At 32.4% G+C, this 20,759-nt stretch overlaps 1 protein-coding gene across 1 annotated transcript in view; it reads left to right on the top strand.

Annotated features, from left to right (window-relative positions):
- Nucleotides 1–20,759, top strand: part of ZNF804A (zinc finger protein 804A) — a gene marked incomplete at both ends in the record, with an annotated part of 301,756 nt that overhangs the window by 216,174 nt on the left and 64,823 nt on the right. The window contains one exon of the mRNA XM_080689653.1: nucleotides 19,929–20,072. Within this exon, the coding sequence (XP_080545779.1) occupies nucleotides 19,929–20,072 (144 nt within the window). The remainder of the gene's footprint in view (nucleotides 1–19,928; nucleotides 20,073–20,759) is intronic.

Here is a 20,759-nt window from a genome sequence, read left to right as displayed (position 1 = left end):
ATATAAATGTTAATTTTTTTTTTTTTTTTTTGGTGGTACTGGGAGTGGAACCCAGAGGCTTTCTACCTCCGGGCTATACTCCCAGACCTTTTTTATATTTTATTTGGAAACAGGGCCTCACTAAATTGCTGAAAGCCTCACTAAGTAGCTGAGGCTGGCTTCAAACCTGTGCAATCCTCCTGTCTCAGCCTCCCAAGCGCGGGGATTATAAGTGTGCGCCACCACGCCCGGCCATAAATGTTAATATTTAAAGCATCGTCTTCCTAAAGTATACTGACTGACCAGCCATAACACATTTAGATTCAAGCAAGATTAAATATTTTATATTATCATACATTTGAATTTCAATTAAATTTTTAGTTTCTTTTAAACCTGTGATTTAGATATTTCTTTTTTTGTGTTAATTCTTCTGGCCATTATTGAGTCTTCTTAACTGAAAAAAAAATCAGACTTAGGAAGAGAGTCATTGGGTAGCTTAAAAAGCTCCAACTAAAATGTTAGACTCTGCCATTTTATCATGTAAGATTATAGGTAAATCCTCCTCCTCTTTTTCTTGTTTTCACTATAGGTAGAATGGAGCTAATAATATTCACCTGAGGGTTCAGGTCATGGCTGAGATAGTTAAGTACAGCAATCATTGAAAGTTAATGTCCTTCCTCTTCTCATGGTGTCTTCTTCACTCAAATTTTAGTTGAAAGTTTTGCAAGTTAAAATGTTTCCCTTTTCAAAATATCTCTTTTTGGGGGATATGTGAAATATATGATTATTTCCAAATGGGCTTTCCCTGCTGAGCTAACGATGTACCAGATGCACAGACTATCCTTTCCATTTGTGGTTGAAAACAAAGCAGAATTAACCACAGGAGCAGTGCCTGCTGGTACCAATGGGAGGGACAGCAGGTCCTCCTATAGCCTTCCTCCTCTAATGGAAGCTGTGGTTGCAGATGATCTTACAATGCATCTGGAGGACCTACGTGATGTGACACCTGCAGTGTCATACTTGCTTTTTGAGAAAATATTTTCTAAAAATGCATAGAGCTAAACATTTTGAGGACTATTATTTTATCTTATTTTGTTCTCAGCAAGACAGTTTCACTTTGTATTCAGGAAATGTGGAGAAAAGGAGATTTATGGTTGTGGGAAATAGGAGAACTCAAATTAATTTGAAATCCATTTTTCCTTTTTTACAATTTACAGCTTTGTATCTACATTTTTAGGTGCTTTTAGCTTCCATTTTCATATAACTACCTTTATGAGTAACATATATTTTTAAAAAATACACAATGATTTCTATATTTCCTTCCCAAAATGCAATATTAAAAATATCCAAATTTATCATCCAATCGCAAAGCATCCTAATACTATGTTGGCCTGTAGTTACCATCTCACCTCCTAATCACTCATCATGTAAAAATCTCCCCATCATTTAGCTGGAACTGTTCTCTTCTGTACCCTTCATTTTGTCACTAACACACTCATGCCATGTTTGTCTCTCAGATTTTCCAGTGCATTTCCTTCATCACTGTCCTGATTTATCCTCTTTTCATTAAGGATTTTACTATTCTGCACCTGGAAAATATTGTTCTTACCAGTCTCGTTGTTTGCAGTCATAACTCTATCAGTGTTTCATTTTCTACCCTAGAGTCATATCTGTTTTCCTAAAATGCAAATCTAATCTGCTTCCCTCCTGCCTCAAAATTCTTTACTGACTTCCTCATCTGCATTTATCAATGTTCATACCTCCTACCGCACACAGACACCTCTATAGCCCTTTTGATCATTGTCACTAACAGCATTCCTTCACCCCTTTTCAGAACATGTACCAGATTCTCCAGCCTTGTAATTTCTCAAGAATCCAGTATTTCATAGATATATGTATATTACTATAGCTTTTCTGGAATATAAAATCTACTGTATCCTTTGATGCCTTTTAGACTTTCAATGAATTAGTCATTATTTAGAAAGAATCTCATTAATTTAAAGTGTTTTACAATTTAACATTTTCTTGTTTCTATTTCTTTGTTTACAAACCCATTTATTCTTCTAAGCTGTCTGCTTTTTTCCTGTTGAGACTTTAACATATTAATCATAGCTATTTTAAAATTGCCTGATAATCCCAACACCTTTGTAATAAATGAGCCTTAATATGAAAATTGATTTTCCCTTTATATTGTTTATTTATTTAACGTATTTTATCACTTTATTTTAAAAACTTGGTATGTACCTTAATAGCAACTGAGGTAAATAGGCCTTTTACATGAGTATTTTTGTTCATCTGGCCACATATTGGGTTGTGTTTAATGTTTTCTGCAGTTATAATCACAAGAAGCTGTAAAGTCTTTTAGTCTTCATTTTGTGTGCCTTTTATTTTATACTTCCATATATATATATGTGTGTGTGTGTGTGTGTGTGTGTGTGTATATATATATATATATATATATCCTTTTCAGAGAGAGGTACATCATGCAGAGTATTTGGATGTAATTTTCTAATGTAATATAATAATGATCTGTTGCTTGATTAATAATGGTGCAGAAGAGGGGAATATTCTGTAAATTTTTGGTTAAGGTTAAATACCAGTATTTCAGTGTGTTTCTGTCTAAGTTCTATCACTGCCATATTTGTTTTTTTATTCAGTACAGCTTTTTTCCCCTTCTTTCTTTCTTTCCCACATGCCTATTTAATTTTTTTAACTGCAAAGTTCCCTATTTACTTTCTCAAAGCTATAACCCATATTAAGAGTGTGGCCTCCTCACACCAACTTAGATAAGATAGGGAGGTTACATGTTATGGACTGGAAGTAAACTTATTTTCCTGGCTGAAATAAGGTCTTCAGTTTGATTTATGGAAAGCCTCTATCACTTGGGAGGAGGTCTTTATTATAAAGAAAGTGATTATTGCCGGTCGTGGTGGCGCACGCTTGTAATCCCCGCGCTTGGGAGGCAGAGACTGGAGGAGTGCGCAGGTTCGAAGCCAGCCGCGCTGGCTTAAAAGACCCTGTTTCCAAATAAAAAGTATAAAATAGATGGGCTTCCAGGAACCCTAGTACCACCAAAAAAAAAAAAAAAGAAAGAAAGTGAATATTGATTTATTTCACAATATACTTCCCATCTACCTGCTAAGGACACAAGAACTCTTTTTCTTAGATAATCATCATTCAAACAGGATGGGATTTGTGAAAAGAAAACACATATAAAACTCCCCAAAATATTTGTGGGTCCATCTAAGATTGAGGCTATCAACAGTTTCTGTTGCACAAAACAGACCATAGTTCTACAATTTGCCAAGTATTTAAGAAACTCTACCAGTTCTTGTGATCAACCAGATCTTTTTCTGTATTTCACTGAATGTGCTTTTCTCTCCTGAGTTTGAGTGGTATTTTACCCTATGATTTCTGGTTTTTTAATAATTCCAAGGAAAAAAAATGGTTCTGAGTTTTCTTTTTGTGTTGACTTTTGAGCTTTGTGCAGGTCAGAGCTGACATCGGAGGTCCTTGCAATTTCCTACCAGGGATCCTGAGATTACAAGCAATGGCAAAATAAACCACTTGAACTCATTGTCTCAGTCTCTACATCTAAGAGAAGTCAAGCTAGGATCACCAGTGAGATGATTTACTGCTACCACTGTGAGAGTAACAAATAGGTATTCAATCATTACATCTTTCTCAGCTCCCTTTCAGACAAAATGTCTGCTGCCGATAAATTTAAGAGATTTTGTTATTTTGCTTAGTCGCAGTAGTAGTAATTAAAGCCGTAGATTCCTGAGCGCTAGGCAGGTGCTCTACCATTGAACTATACCCACAGTCCTTTTTATTTTTATTTTAAGACAGAATTTCCCTATGTTGCGCAGGCTGGCCTGGAACCTGGAATTCTTCTGCCTCAGGCTCCAAGTAGCTGAGATTAGGCATGCAACATGGTGCCCAACCTAATTTAAGTAATTTCCTAAGTGAAATAATTACTGTCATTCATATTCTGTAAAAGAACTCTGTGGAATCTGCTTACACAGAATTCTTACATTGAGAATTCTATATATGGTATTTTGTATGCAAACTAGAAATAAAACACACCTCATTTAGCATTCAGCTTTGAAAAATCTGATATAATTTTTCTTATTTACCTTGAAAAATGAAACCCATTCAACCTTGTTTCTGCACAGGAAGACTGCAGGCTAATGTTAAATTTCAACCAACTCTTAAAATAGCCTATTTAAACATGAAGGAAAACATCAAATTCATTTTATGGTGAATTTTTTAGTTACAGTAGTTATTGGTTTAAAATAAGCACAGAATTCAACAAGTACTGGTCATTCGCAGGCTAAGAGTTCCAAGATTCAAAGTATAAAAAAATTAAAAAATATCTCCAGAAAGGGATCATTGTGGTGATCATTATAACCAAGCGAGACAGATAAGGATGTGCTCTGACAACTGAAGGTTGGGCGTTCATCCTCCTTTTGCATGAATAAATTCTAAAGTTAGGAACTATGCTATTAATTCAATGTTGTCATCAGCTGAATAATCATGGCAGACAAATACTTAAAACCTCATGATCACATGTTGTTGCTTGAAACTAATTCTGGAAAAAAAAAGTATTGCTTAAAAATATCACTTACTCTAATCCTCAGATGTGTGAACCATAGGTATACATCTTCTTTTACTGTTGAGTTGTACTCAATTAAACTCACTGGAGTTGTCCATAAACATATGATACTCAATATACACTCTTTTCGGTATTCAGTTCCACTTTCATCTTTGATGTTGATAATTTTGCATTTCTGAAGAATCATTTTTAGAAATATATAAATGCACATTTTGGGTATAATTCAAATTCAGTGCATCTGTGACTTTTGATAAAATTATGATTTCTTCTGACCTGATCCTTACTTATCTCTTTTCTGTTCCTCAAAGTGTCTTGTTATTAATTCCTTGGTCTTTGCAATAATGGAACATCCAGTTTCAGAGCAAAATGACATTTATGTTGGGGCAATAGCATGTCATTTTATCACTCAGAAATAGTTGTTCATTTTGCCAAATAGAAAAAGTATTTAAACCAGATAAAACTAACATCAGTACTATTACAATGCATTTTTTTTTACTTCTAACACTTCTGACATCAAATACATGAAAATTTTTCTCACATTTATTAATCTTGCAACTCTTTTTTCATTTATTTTGATTCATCGTATTTATCCATCATAATAAGGTTCAGAATGATAGGAACACATATGCACACAAGACTTAACATGAGTCTCTCCAGTTCTCACCCACGCCCCACCCCATACCTAGTATTGAGATGGGCACTGATAATTTTGTATTTCTACACAGAATTATTTAAAATGTTTCCTTCAACATGTCTCCTCTCTGTCCCTTCTCAAAATTTCTCCATCTTTCCACTGAGGCTTCTCCTCCTTTATCTATAGTCTCTATTGTTCCCCAATTTCTCTTCAGCTTCCATATATAAAAAAAAACATATGACCCTTCACTTTCTGAGACAGGCTAATCTCATTTAGAATAGTATTCTCTATTTCCATCTGTTTTTCTGTAAATTACTTATTTTTTGTTCTTTCTTTTTTTTTTTGCAGTGATAGACATATTTATTAGCATGATATAATCATTTCACAGTGTATCCACATATCAAAATGTCACATTATGATGCATATATGCATAGGCAATTGTTTATAATTTTAAATCAAATTTTAAAATAAATAAGAAAGAGACTGGTTGCCTACTGTGTGCAAAAGGCTGTGGGTTCAATTTCCCAGCACTACAAAATAATAATAAATAAATAGGACAAAAACAACAGGATGACTACTTAAACTTTAATTTTTGATAAACAGTGAATACTTTTTTTAGTGTAAATATGTCCTATGAAATGTTTGGAACACAGACATATGTTAAGAAATTATTCATTGTTTTTATCTGTAATTCAAATTTAACTAAGCAGCCTATATTTTATCTGGCAGCCTTACATATGCCAAATATTTGAAAGTTAAAGAACCTTTGAAACAAACTGTTAAAAAAATAAATTTTGTCCTTCTCCTTTGACAAAATATATTTCATCATGACCTGGAAGGCCAGGTTCCTATTTATTTATTTATTTATTTTATTTGTTAATTTTTTATAATTTTTATTGGTGCATTTTATTCATATATCATATTGGGGTAAAAAACTTGTGTGCACAGACATGTACACCTCACTGATTTAACCGCTACCCAATTCCGTAAATTCCATTGTATGTATATACTACAGCTTCATAAATTATTCATCTGCTGATGAATATCTAGAATAGTTCCATAATTTGGCTATTGCGCAGTAGGCTGCTAAAACATGGATATTCATGCATTACTATAATATTCTGACTTCAATTCCTTTGAGCAGATACCCAGGAGTGGTATATTTGGGTCATATGGTGGCTTCATTCTCAGTCTTCTGAGGAACTTCTGAGCTGAACTAATTTGCAATCCCACCAACAGTACATAAGAATTCTTATTTTCACACAACCTCATCAGCATGTATTATTGTTTTATTCTTGATGATTATCATTCTAATTGGTGTTACATGGAATCTCAGTGTAGTATTGGTTTGCATTTTTCTGATAGCTAATAATGTTGAATATTTTTAATATATTTATTGGCCTTTTGCATTTCTTTTATATCTTGAAACTCAGGACACCAATTGTGTGTATTGAATTTGACTTGATTCTAGCACTAACTGAGGTAGTTGCAGATGCTAACTATGTAGTTAGCATCAGCTCCCACAGGTTGAAGCCTCAGTCTGCATGACTATCCCAACTTCAAATGCTATCCCAAGTCTAAGCCATTTGTAATACTAACAGTCAATTCAAAGTCATAGGTTCCTAAGATCTCCTCCTCATGTTTGACAATTTCTGGAGTGTTGCATAGCACTTGGCAAAATAGTTTGCTCACCATTACCAGTTTATTGAAAGGAAAAACTCAGGAAAAGCTAGATGTGCCAAAGGCCTGGGGCAAAATAAGGAGACTATTTGTGGAGTTTCCGTGCCTTCTGCAAGTGTGTCACCCCACACCACAGTACCATGGTGTGTTCATCAACCCAGAGCCTCTCTGAATACCATAATCTAGGAGATTTTATGGAGGTATCCTTATGTAGGCATGAATGATGAAGTCATTGGCCACTGACGAATACCTCAATATTTAGCCCCTTCACCACTCCTTAAAGGATGGAAGTAAGGTTGAAATTTCCAAACCTTTAATCATTCTGTAGTCTTTTTTGGGAGATCGATCCCCACTTGGAAGTTATATAGGGCTAGCAGGCACCAGCCCTCTATTTTAGTATGTTCTCTACACTAAAGGACGCTCTTATCACGCTGGAGAGTCCAAGCATTTAAGAAGCTCTGTGCCAGGAACCAGGGACAAAGACAAAATGTATATTTCTTATTATATCACAGAACAATAATCATTTTTCTGCATGCCTTCTTTTGAACTCTTTTTCTCTTTTATTCCTAACATAGCTTTGAGACTGTAATACTCAAAGGCCTTTTATCACTGTTTTCTTCCTGAATAAATATTCTTTTCTTTATATTAAAAGGAAAGATGAAAGAAGGAAAACCACAAAGAATAAAAAATTCTCTTCTGGAAGAATGATAAGGAAAGTAATAGCAAATAGCATTTTTGCAGAGATCTTCAAGGGGTGAATTAGTGTCTCTTTCATGCAAACATCTGGTATAAGAACATTGTAAGGAGAATAAATAGCAAGTCTAGGAATTAAAGTAGATATATAGTTAAGAAAGTTTTAGAAATATTAATGAATTTAGTTAAGGACTTTACCTATAAGAGAATTATATAAAATCATGACAAATTTGTAGTCAGGAACCAGGTATTATAGGACATCGTAAGACTGTATTTTAATAATGCATAGAAAACACTAAAAGATTATATTCTTAACCCAATTCTTTTTGAAGGTCAAACCCAAGATACAGGCTTCTATGTAGATCATTTATTTGGTAAGTGATTCCAGGAAGCAAAAATAAATACATGAAAACAAAAGAGTTAAAAAAGAAAACTGATACATTATTATGTAGTCTGCCACTATTAAAACTAATCTGCACTCAATCTCCCTGCAACACTCTACAACCTTAGAAATGCATCTTGAAAATGTCTTCCTGGAAAATAAAAGAGAAATAATTTATGTGTAGGTTCTCCCCTTCCACAATAGTCAAGAATGATCACTGGTAGCATTAACTCCTTAGAACTCCTGGGTTGTGCGTTTGCTAGTGTAAGTTCTGTACCATGCATTAGAGACATTTCTGGTCAGGGGTCAGGAAGGGAAAGGTGTTTAAGCATAAACTGGTAGGAAGCGTAGTCAGGTAGTACATAGGAAGTGTAGACTATGAATGTCAAAAAGAAACTTTTCTATCTGGATTTTTTTTTTTTTTTTTTTTTTGGTGGTGGTACTGGGGTTGGAACCCAGAGGCTTTTCTACCTCTGGGCTATACTCCCAGACCTTTTTATATTTTATTTGGAAACAGGGTCTCACTAAGTTGCTGAAAACCTCACTAAGTAGCTGAGGCTGGCTTCGAACCTGTGCGATCCTCCTGTCTCAGCCTCCCAAGCACGGGGATTACAAGCGTGCCCCACCACGCCTGGCTCTATCTGGATTTTCTATGAGAAGGGAATGATTCTTTCATTTCTTATTCCATTAATCTTTTCTTGCAATGAGAACCTAGTTTAGACCATATTTTTGCTTTTTTTTTTTAAAGAAACTATATTATAATCTATCCTGCATATAAATTACCAGATTGCTTTTATACTTGATAAAGTAATGGAAGAAATAGAAGTTGATTTTTCCTGAGTATTTTAAATGTAAATTACAGAGAATATTTTTAATATTTAAAATAATTATATATTAACAGTGCTCAATCTACTTACAGCTTTGCAGTTTTAACCACTTTTTTTCCTTTTTTTAAGTACTGGGGATGGAACCCAGATCCCTTCTACCTTCAATCTATACCCCCAGCCCTATTTTTTATTCTTTCTTTCTTTCTTATTTATTTATTTATTTATTTTGGTGGTACTGGGGTTCCTGGAAGCCCTTCTACCTCCGGGCTACACTCCCAGGCTTATTTTTACATTTTTTATTTGGAAACAGGGTCTCCTAAGCCAGGGTGGGGCTGGCTTCGAACCTGCATGATTCTCCTGTCTTTGCCTCCCAAGCGCGGGGATTACAAGCGTGCGCAACCACGCCCGGCTTTTATTCTTTATTTTGAAACAAGGTCTCACTAAGTTGCAGAAGGCCTCTCTAAGTAGCTGAGGCTGTCCGAGAAACGCAATTCTCCTGTCTCAGCCTCCCAAATGCTGGGATTGTAAGTGTGCGCCACCACACCTGGCAATCACTTTTAATAGAACATTACTAATAGAAACACTAAGATGTAACATGTGATCATTCCTTCTATTCGGCAGTCATAATTTGTGTATGGCATAACTTGGTGTAATCTCTAAAGATGTTGTCTAAATGATTGGATACCACAAACCCAAGTAAGATTAGTTATTTTAATAATATTATATATTAAGTTGTGCTATTCTCTGTTCTATTGTTTTTAAACAAAATTTTTTAGTTTATTTCTTAGTTGATAAAAACTTGATGTACTTTTGTGTGCAGTGTGTTCTTTTGAAATATATATGGTGGAATGACTAAATCAAGCAAATATATACATATATTTGCTAATATATATTATATATATGTATATATACACACACACATAACCTCACATACTTTTTGTTTTGTAGTTAGAACACCTAAATTTTTCTCTCTTAGCAACTTTTAAGAACACATTACAAAATTTTTCTCCCATTCTGAAGGCTCTCTTTTCATTTTCTTAGTTGATTCCTTTGCTTCGCAGAAGCTTTTTAACTTGATGTCCTTTCATTTATTTATTCTTATTTTAATTTCCTGGGCTTTAGGAGACCTATTGAGGAAGTCATTCCTGTTTCTATCTATTGGAGTATGAATGCCATGTCTTCTTCTAGCATTTGCATATTTCTACTAGATCTTTCATTCACTGAACTGACTGCAATGTCAGGTGATAGATATAGATCTAGTTTCATTCTTTTACTTATGTGTATCCAGTTTTCTCCAAACCATCTGCTAAAAATGTTGTCTTTTCTCCAGTATATGTTTTGGGCGCCTCTGTCAAGAATCAGATAAATGTATCTGTATAGGTTTCTCTTGGTGTCTTTGATTCTGTTCCATTGGACTGTGTTTCTATTTTATGCTAGCACCATGCTAGAGAATTAACCTGATCAGACAATGTTATGTGCAAGTATTAATATACTATAATGAATTCTATCATTTTGTATAATCATAATGTGCTAATAATTTAAAATAACATAAGGCATTGTTATTAACCTTAGTCACCTTGTTGTGTAATAGAGCTTTTGAACTTATTTCGCCAATCTAAATGAAATTTTGAGGCCTTTGACCAACATCTCTTCAGGCCTCACCCACAGTCTTTGTCCCTGAAAACCATCATTCTCCCAACTTCTGTGTTCAACTGTTTTAGATTCCACATAAAGAAGTATAAGGCAGTATTTATCTTTTGATGCCTGATTTATTTCACTTAACATAATGTCCTTCAGGGTCATCCATTGTGTCACAAATGGTAGAATTTTCTTTTTATAGGCTGGTACATTTTATCACATTTATCATTATTACATATTAGTTCAGGGTCATCCATTGTGTCACAAATGGTAGAATTTTCTTTTTATAGGCTGGTACATTTTATCACATTTATCATTATTACATATTAGTTTATAAAAAATTGCTCATTGATTAAAATTTGGTTGATTTTTATATTGTATATTAAATACTTAAATGAACATTAGAGTATAAATGCCATTTAGATGTATTGATTTCATTTGGGAGGATATATATCCAGCATTTATCATCATGCTAGCCTAGGCCTATACTATTTTAATGAAATTTTAATTGTGATTTAATCTTCACAATTGTTGTTAGTCTGTTCTAATGTTTTTATTACTTCATGATACATTCTTGGTATCTTATATTTGTCTACAAGTTTATAGAGTTCTGCTAGGCTATCCAATTTGATGGCTTATAATTGTTCATACTATTAAAATACTTGGTATTTTAGTGGTATTAGTTACTTCTTCCATTTCTAATTTATTTGTCTTCTTCCTTTTGTTTTAGTCTAGAAAAATGTTATCACTTTTGTTTTTTTTATTTTTTACTTTTTATTTTTTATTTATTTTTTATTGTTTGCAGTACTGGGGATGGGACCCAGGGTCATTGTACCTCCAAGCTATGCCCTCAGCCCTATTTTTTTAATCTTTTATTTATTTTTTGAAACAGGATTTCACTAAGTTGGGAAGGGCCTCGCTAAATAGCTGAGGCAATCCTCAAGTTTCAGCCTACAGAATGCTGGGATTACAAGGGTGCGCTATCACACCTGGCTTTGTTTATTTTTAAAAATATAACTTTGTGCCAGACATGGTGACTCACACCTGTAATCCCAGTTCTTGTGTGGCTGAGACAGGAGGATCACAGGTTTAAGACCAGCCTCAGCAACTTAGACTCAGTAAACTAGTGAGACCCTATATCAAAAAAAAAAAAAAGGTCTGTGAGTATATTTTAGAGGAAGAATGCTCATGGTTTCAATCTCTAGTACCTGAGAAAAAACATATATAAATATATAAAAGTTACATATCTGTTTCATTGATATTTTCTATTATTTTTCTTATTTTTATTGTATTCTATTCTGATCTTTATCTTCTGCTGAGTTCTGGCTTATTATGTTCTTTTCCATTTCTTTGAGGTATAGCATTAGGTAATTTATTTGAAATCTTTCTTACTTTCTGATGTATTTATTACTTTAGGTTTTCCTCTTAGAAATACTTTTGATGTGTCTGATATGTTTTGGTATGTTGTGTTTTCATCTTTATTTGTTTTGAGATATGTCAAATTTTTGCTTTTAATTTCATTATTGACTCAATGGTTGTTTAGGAGCATATTGTTTAATTTCCAAAAGTTTAAGAATTATGCAGAACTTTTTATTATAGATTTTGTTTTATCCAGTGTGACCAGAAAAGATTATTGATTTTATTTTCTTCTTCCTAAATATATTGAAACTTGTTTTGTAGCCATTCATATGCTTTATCCTGAAGAATGTTCCATGAACCCTTGAGAAGAATGTATATTCTGCTGTAGCTGGATATAATGTTCTGTGTTTGACTCAGGTCCATTTGGTGTAAAGTGCATTTTAAGTCCTATATTTTCTTATTGATTTTATGTCCAGATAATGTGTTTTGTATTGTTGAAAGTGGGATGTTATGGTTCTCTTCTATTACTGTTCTAAAGCCTACTCTCCTTCTAAATCTGTTGTTATTAGCTTGATATATTTAGGGTTTCCAAAGTTGGGCGAAAATACTATATATTTAATGATTATTGTATCTTCTTGCTGAACTCTTTTTTCATTATATAATGGCCTTATTTGTTTCATTTTACAGTTTTTTACTTAAAGACAAATTTATCAGAGATAAAAGTCATTTCTGTTCTGTTTTGGTTTTCATTTCTGTGAAATATTTTTTCAAATGTATTTAATGTTCTGGAGACTGAACATTAACTAACTCTGAGTTACACTAACTCTGAGGTACACCTGTAGCCTATTTATTTATTTAGAAAGAGTTTCCCTAAATTGCAAAATGCTGGCTTCAAACTTGCCATTTTCCTGATCTCCCTGTCTCAGCCCCCTGAGTATTGGGATTACAAGCATTACCACTACACAAGGCTGGACTATCTTTCTCCATCCCTTCATTTTCAATCTATGTGAGTCCTAGTAAAGTTGTCTTTAGGCAGCATATAGTTGAATTTTATGCTTGATTCATTCAGCTATTCTATGTATTTTTATTAGATAATTTAATCCACTTATACTTAAGGTGATTACTGACAGGTAAAGAATTACTCTTCACATTTTAATTATTTTTATTGTTTTATAGTCCTTTGTTCTTTTTTCCCTGTCTTGCTATCTTTCTTTGTAATTTAGTAATTTTCTCTTGTAGTATGCTTCAATTTATAGCATTGTATCCTTGTGTATCTATTATAGGGTTTTTATTTGTGGTTACATTGAGTCAGCGTATACTTATACTAGGCTATTTTAAGATATTAACAATTTTGATTATATTAGAAAACATCTACAATTCATGCCACTCTTTCTCACCTTTGGAAGTTTGGGCATTGTAATTTACATCTTTTTATTTTGTATATCCCTTAATTATCATTTATTATATTTTAATAGTTTTATCTTTTAATCTTCCTACTAAATATACAAGTGATTTATATACCAACATTACAGTCTTAGAAGGTTCTGAATTTGTACTTACTGCTACAGAACTTAGGCTTACCAGTAAGTTTTATACTTTCATATGTTTTTATATTATTAACTAGTATTTCTTTTTTTCAGCTCCAAGAATGCCCATTAACATTCTTATAGGGCACTCCTACAACTTTTGTTTATCTGTGAAAATATTTAACTCTCCTTTATTTATTACTTTTATTTTATTTATTTTTATTTTTACTTTTTTAGGAAGGGGATTGGAACTGAGCCAGGGGCATTTTACCTCTGAGCTATAGTCCTACCCCTATTTTATTTATTTTTTTTTAATTTTGAAACAGGGTCTTACTAAATTGTAGAAGGCATGGCTAAGTTACTCAGTCTGATTATACAACTGCAATTCTCCTGTCTCAGCCTTCCAAGTACTGGGATTACAAACTTGTGCAACCACACCAAGCTTTCTTATTAATTTTTAATGATATTTTGAGGTATAGTATTCTTTTTAAAATTTTTATTGGTGCATTGTAGTCATACATTTTAATGGGGTACAAGATGGTGGAGACATACATACACACATTGCCCAATCACCCTTATGCATTTTTCACCCCGTTCCTTCCCCCTCCCTCTTTCTCATGAGTTTGGCTTAGTGATTGACACTGGTATGTTTGTTAAAGTACATCATGAGACTCTTGATTGGTAATTTCCTTCCTTTTTTCCCCCATTCAGCACTTTTAAGTAATTCATCTTACCGCCTTTGTATCTATAAAGTCTCTGTGGAGAAACTCACTGCAAGCTTTATTAAAACACTTTTATACAACTAGGCATGGTGGCACATAGTACTTGGGAGGCTGAGACAGAAGGATCTCAATTTCAATGACAGCCTCAACAGCACAGGAAAATTTTCAGCAACCTAGTGAGATCCTATTTTAAGGAAGGAAAACAAAGAACAGTGGGTATCTGAGAGGTTGAATGCCCCTTGGCTCAATCCTCAGTACCACAAATACATGCATGTATACATATATACATACTATTATATGCTACTATTTCTGCTATCAAATCCTTTCTTTGTCCTTGAATTTGAGATTATTATAATATCTCTTAGTATAATTTTGTTGGGATTGAATCAGATTGGAGAACTTTGACCTTCCTATGCCTGGATATTTTTACCTTTCTCTAGATTGAAATGTTTTGTTATTATTTAAGAAAAATATATTCTGCTTCTTTGCCTATCTCTATTTCTTCACAAAATCCTATGACTCTAGTATTCCTTTTTATGAAGCTGTTCCATGAATTCCATCAGCATTCTTCATTTCTTTTTATTCTATTTTCAGTTTCTTCTTAGACTGTAATATTTTCAAATATCCTGTCTTTAAATTCATATATGTTTTCTTCTGCTTGATCAATTCTTACTTATGCTCTATATAACATGTTTAATTTTATTCATTATAATTTTACAGCAGTATTTGTTTTTGTTTTCAGTATTTAATTTCAATGTTTCTGTTAAATTTCTCATTTTGTTCATTTATTGTCTTCCTGATTTCGAGTCATTTCTCTGTATTATCTTAAGGTTTGTTAGCTTTTCTTAGTGCAGTTATTTTAAGTTCTTTGTAAGAATTTTTGTGTACCTTCTCTGCATGTGTGTATGTGAAGGGGGGATCCATTACTGGGAGATTATTTTGTTGTTTTGATGGTGTTTTGTCTCCATGGATTTTCATGTTACCTTTTGACATATTTATTTCTGCATACTTAATAAGTAGAAATGAAATCCAGTTAAATTTTTAAGTTGTAATAAAGAATAAAATATAGATATGAGAACCTAGAGGATAAATGAGACTTAGAGAAATATTAGATAATGATAATATATAGGCCTACTGAATCCTTATTTTTAAACAACATTTTAAAGTAATAAACATTGATCAAATTATGTTATGTGCATGTACAAATATGTCACAATGATACTTATACTTTTGTATAATAATTATGTGCCAATAAAAATATTAAGCAATTGAAAATATTTGAACACATTGACTAGATGATGGTGAAGAATGATTGGAAATCTTTATTGATTTTATGTAGTCATTAAGCCCTGATAATGGTTTTGTGATTAGAATTTTTTAGAGCCCTTTCAATTTAGAGATATATACAGAAAGCTCTATAGGTAAAATGATATGTAGTTGGGATATTATTATCAAACATCTAAGGCAGAGAGAAGGTTGTGAGATAGGATAGGATAAGATAAAACATGATTGAGCCCTAGATGATAATTGTTGAAGATAAGTGATGAATACAGGAGGGTTATTATATTCTTCTCTCTCTCTTTTAATGTACTTAAAAGTTTAAAAACAATTAAAAGCTATAGAATAATTTATTTGGGTGAAATATTGGCTATAAACATATTTGTATCCTAGAGTTACTTAACCTCCCTGAAATGTAATATTTTAATTGGTAAATTGAGTAAATGTTTAAAATATGTTGTTTTCAAGAAAATAGAAAGACCTGGAAAACATTATGTTAAATGGGATTATCCAGTCACAGAAAAATTAAGAGTCAAATGTTATGTCTAATATATGAGTAGGAAGTAATTAGGACACAGGAGGGATTCCAGATAATGGAGGAGAAACCTCATTGGAGCCAGAGAGATGGTATAAGGGAAGGCGAGGGGGAAGACTGAGGTTCATTAATGGAAATACAACCATCAGTTGTGTTTACATATGTGAATATACCCACGTCAATCTCAATATTCTGTAGTAGGAAGAGGGGAAATGCGGAGGAGCAGGACTAATCATTGTGTGTACATATGTCACTGTCAACATGTTTTACATTATGATTTGAGACTATAATGCACCAATAAAGCATATAACAATAGAACACATCTCTATCATTTTAATCAGGGTTAAATGGGCTCATACATCCAAATTCAAAGCAGATGCCTGAGTCCAAATAAGCACCGGGTAACTATTAGTTACATTTATTTATTCATTGATTCATTGATTCATTCACTCATTTTATGTGGAGCTATGGATTGAACCCAGGGGAATTCTCCCTCTGAAATATACCCCAGTCTTTATAAATTTTTTTTTTTGAACATGGCTTCACTGAGTAATCATGTTCTGGTCTCAAACTTGTGATACTCCTCTCTCAATATTTCAAGTTCTGCAATTACAGTCATATGCCACCACTTTTTGCAATCATTATTATTCTGAAACTTCTATATCTTTATTTAAATATATAAGTCTAATATTTAAAAATACATTCTAGCTATGAATCTTATTATATTGCTATTCTATATTTTTATACTCTTATAGATAGAATAAGTATGAAACTATTATTTCTTCTCTGGAAGAATATCCATATTAGGGAAAAAAACTTTTATTATGATAAAAATAAATGTTTCAAGAGAATAAGACTGCCTGCCTGCCTTCCTTCCTTCCTTCCTTCCTTCCTTCCTTCCTTCCTTCCTTCCTTCCTTGCTTCCTTCCTTCTTTGCTTATTTATTGGTATTTGGTACTGGGGATTGAATTCAGGGGCATTTTAACTCTGAGCTATGCTCCCAGATCTTTTTTTTATTTTATTATTTTGAAACAGAGTCTTACTAAGATGTGGAGGGATTCACTAAGTTGCTGAGGTTGGCCTCAAACCAGTAATCCTCCTGTTTCAGCTAGCCAAGTACTGGTATTGAAAGTGTGTGCCCAATGGAATTTGCTCAGTCATTTATAGGGAAATGGATGGAACTAGAGAACATTATGCTAAGTGATATTAGTCAGTCACAAAAAGTAAGAAATTGGATACTTTTCCTAATATGCAAAAGCTCAGGAGAAAATGACTCATAGGAGGAACTCTAGACAAAGAAGGAGAAACTATAGATGAGCAAATAAGGTGGCCTAACTGAGGGGAATGGGAGGGGGAAAGAGGGAAATTCTCTAATGTACATGATGTACATTCACAAACATAACAAAGTCAATCAGTAAGCCAAATATGAGGAGGGAGGGGTGTGGGAATGGGGGATGGGAATTGGGTAAGGGCTAATTGGGTGATGTGTGCATCTATGTCTGTACCATCTTGTACTCCATTAAGATGTATGAATACAATGCACCAATAAAAATTTTAAAAATAAAATAACTAAAAGTTCCCATCCATTAAAACACTTTAAAAATAGCATCTACTAATCTGCTGAGGTAATCTTTGAAGGTTTAAAGATTTTTTTAACCCAAAGACAGAGAAATAAAATATTTTAAATAAAAAAGTGTGTGCAACCATTCAGCTAAGACATTTTAAATATAGTTATGAGAATCAACGAGTTTATTAAGAAATTTCTGTTAATTCAAGGCCATTGTAAAAACTAATTCAGCTTTGAAACAACAACTGTTGACATTAAAATATAACTTCTGTATTGGTTGGAATGCTATCTCCACTTCACAGACTTTAGCCATGAAATTATATTACATAATTTTGTTTCATTTGAATTGGCTAATTGACAAAGCATTATTTTAAAGATTTTATAAAAATTCGATAAAGTGTTTAGATCTATATGACTCATTTTCTTCTTTGTAGACTAATTTTTAAACATAATGAAGTAACTTAATAGAATCATTAGTAATAGTTCACATATCTGCAGGGAAGTGATAAATTAATTATTGAGATTGCTAGACTCATACATAAACAATTGAAATGATTTTTACTTTGTCACCTCTTCCTGCAGTTAGCAAAACTAATAAAACCTAGTAATAGATAACTGTCTTTAAGTGAGAAAGTAGGCTATATGTTTATATCTTATTGTAATTGATTATTAAAAGGCATACAGCCAGATTATGTTAAACTTTATTATATGTTTCTTGTGCACAAATTTATAGGATAATAAAATAGGGAAATGATTAGTTTTTTTATTAAAATACTATTAGATTACTTTTAGATTTAATAGGAACAATTTAAACATTCAAACTATGAGTTCATTCTTCTCCTTTTTTATTTTGAATATATGAATTTTTAGAAATATAATTTTGTCCACAACAGGACTTTCTAGTTAAAAGAAAAATACAAGAAAGAAAACTAAAATCTAGACTTTACATGAGATCGTTAACATTAGTTGAACAATACCATTAACATTAAATATTATTTGAAACTTATCTTAAATTTACAAAAGATAGTATTGCCACAGAAAGTATAACATAATTTCATTTTCAAATCCCAGTGCCTAAAACAGTGTCTCATAGTAGCACATGTGAATGAATATAGACATTTTTAATTTTAAAAAGTTTTATATAAAATAAATTTTACATTGGAAACAAAATATATTCCATGCTCAGGACTAGCATTTACAACTTTTTCTTTACATTTAAGAAGATGTGAAATAGTAAGTTAAATTTGAATTTAATAAAATCTGAAAGCAGTAGTCCAACATGTTGTTACTGTGTGATTCTTAAACAGAAGCTAAATAAGACCTTATTTTTCATCTGTTCAGGGTAATAGTTATATAGCCATCTTAGTGTAGTATACACATCATGATTCAATGTGATATATAGTTTAATCCTTTCCTTTTAAGTAAATAACTTAAGACTGCAGAATGGTTCAGCCTCCAAAAATTAAACAATATTTTAAATTTCAATCAAAACTGATATGGATCAAGATGAAGACATAAATCTGAGTGTGGTTGTGCAAGCCCGTAACTTCAGTACTTGGTAAGCTGAGACAGGAGAATCACACATTCGGGACTAGAAAGCATAATTTTGTGAGACCCTGATTAACAAAATAAAAAATAATAATAATAAGGTCTGGGAGAGTAGCTCAGAGGTAGAATGCCTTGGGTTCTATCTGTAGTAACACACACACACACACACACACACACACACACACATACACAAACATAAACACAAACACAAACACACAGTCAATAAAAGCTCATTTGTTTGAATAAACTATTAAACATTTTAAAAAACTAACAAGAAATCCAAAGTAATTATATTTGTTTTATGCTTATTTATGTATGTATTTATGTAATTTGTGTATTCATTTAGTGACATTGGGATTGAACTAAGGAACATTCTACCTCTGAGCTACCAGCTCAGCCTTATTTTAATTTTTTCCTTTGGAAACACAGTATGGCTAAGTTGCTGATAGCATCATTCAGTTGTTGAGAGCCTTACTGAGTTCCTGAGGCTGGCTTCAAACCTGAGATCCTCCTGTCTCAGCCTCCCATGTACTAGGATTAGAGGCATGTGTCACTACAACTGTATTTACACCAGTATTTAGATGCTCAGGATAGAAAAAGTTTACATTAACTAAGCCATCCTTATAAATCTAAAGTCAAATCAAATAAATATATGGTTATCTATATGTTAACATAGAATATTAATTTTTCAATGAAGAGTTTCTATTTCTTTATGGAATTTGTTTTTTCTTATCCATGTTTCTGCTATTCTTTTTGTTTATTTTGGATTTTTCTTTAATGTTAATTTTTAGGTGGTAATTTTTTTCTAATTTGAATTTCTGGTATTGCTTTATTTTTCCTTTTTCAATTATATTCTGTTTCTAACTCTATTATAGTGAAGTTGACAACTGTCAAAATAAACTCAAGGCAGAGCTAATTGCCACCTTCTTGGAATTTTTTTTCCAGGACTATGCTGAGAAGGAGAATACCATAGCAAAAGCTCTGGAAGATCTGAAGGCTAATTTTTACTGTGAACTTTGTGACAAGCAGTACTATAAGCATCAGGAATTTGACAACCACATTAATTCTTATGATCATGCTCACAAACAGGTAAGAAAGATGGCCAGCAAATATTTGAACTTCTGTAGTAGATTAAATTATGTAGACTATATGAATATGATATTTTTATTTATTTTTTCATCTAAAATTTTTAAAGATGTCCTGGGATTATGATTTAATAACATATAGCAAAATCCATTTTTTTCAAAAGCATCAAAATTTCAAAGCAAATGTCTAACAAATAAATACCATTCAAATGCCTTTCAGTGAGGATTGGAGTCTTGAAAACAGTATCCTACCAATGATGATGATCTTCTAAATGTCCTCAAATGTATAATGTTTTAAATATTTAAATCCACATTTTATTCATCAAATATAAATTTTATACTTATAGTCATACATTGCTTAATGATGAAGTATATATTCAGAGAAATGTGTCCTTCAGAAATCTCATCATTATGCAAACATCCTAAAGTATATTTATATAAGCAAAGATATCTACAAAGTCAGTAGGTAATGTAATCTTATGAGATTGAGGTCACTCTATGCATCCATCAGTGACCTAAATGTTGGAATGCAGTTTATACTGTAGTCATTTATAGAAAAGATTTTATATTTGAAATACCACAAAAACTTGAAGAAATAAAAATTTGTGTGCTAAAATTGATACAGGGATACTAATTAAATAAGTATATACAATATGTACATTTTAGTTTATACTACTGTTTTCTTTTTTTG

The sequence above is a fragment of the Muscardinus avellanarius genome (genome assembly GCF_963383645.1).
Source record: "Muscardinus avellanarius genome assembly, chromosome: 2".
Classification (NCBI taxonomy): Eukaryota; Metazoa; Chordata; class Mammalia; order Rodentia; family Gliridae; genus Muscardinus; species Muscardinus avellanarius.
Note: the sequence above shows the minus strand (reverse complement) of the source record. Positions and strands in the feature narration are given on the sequence as shown.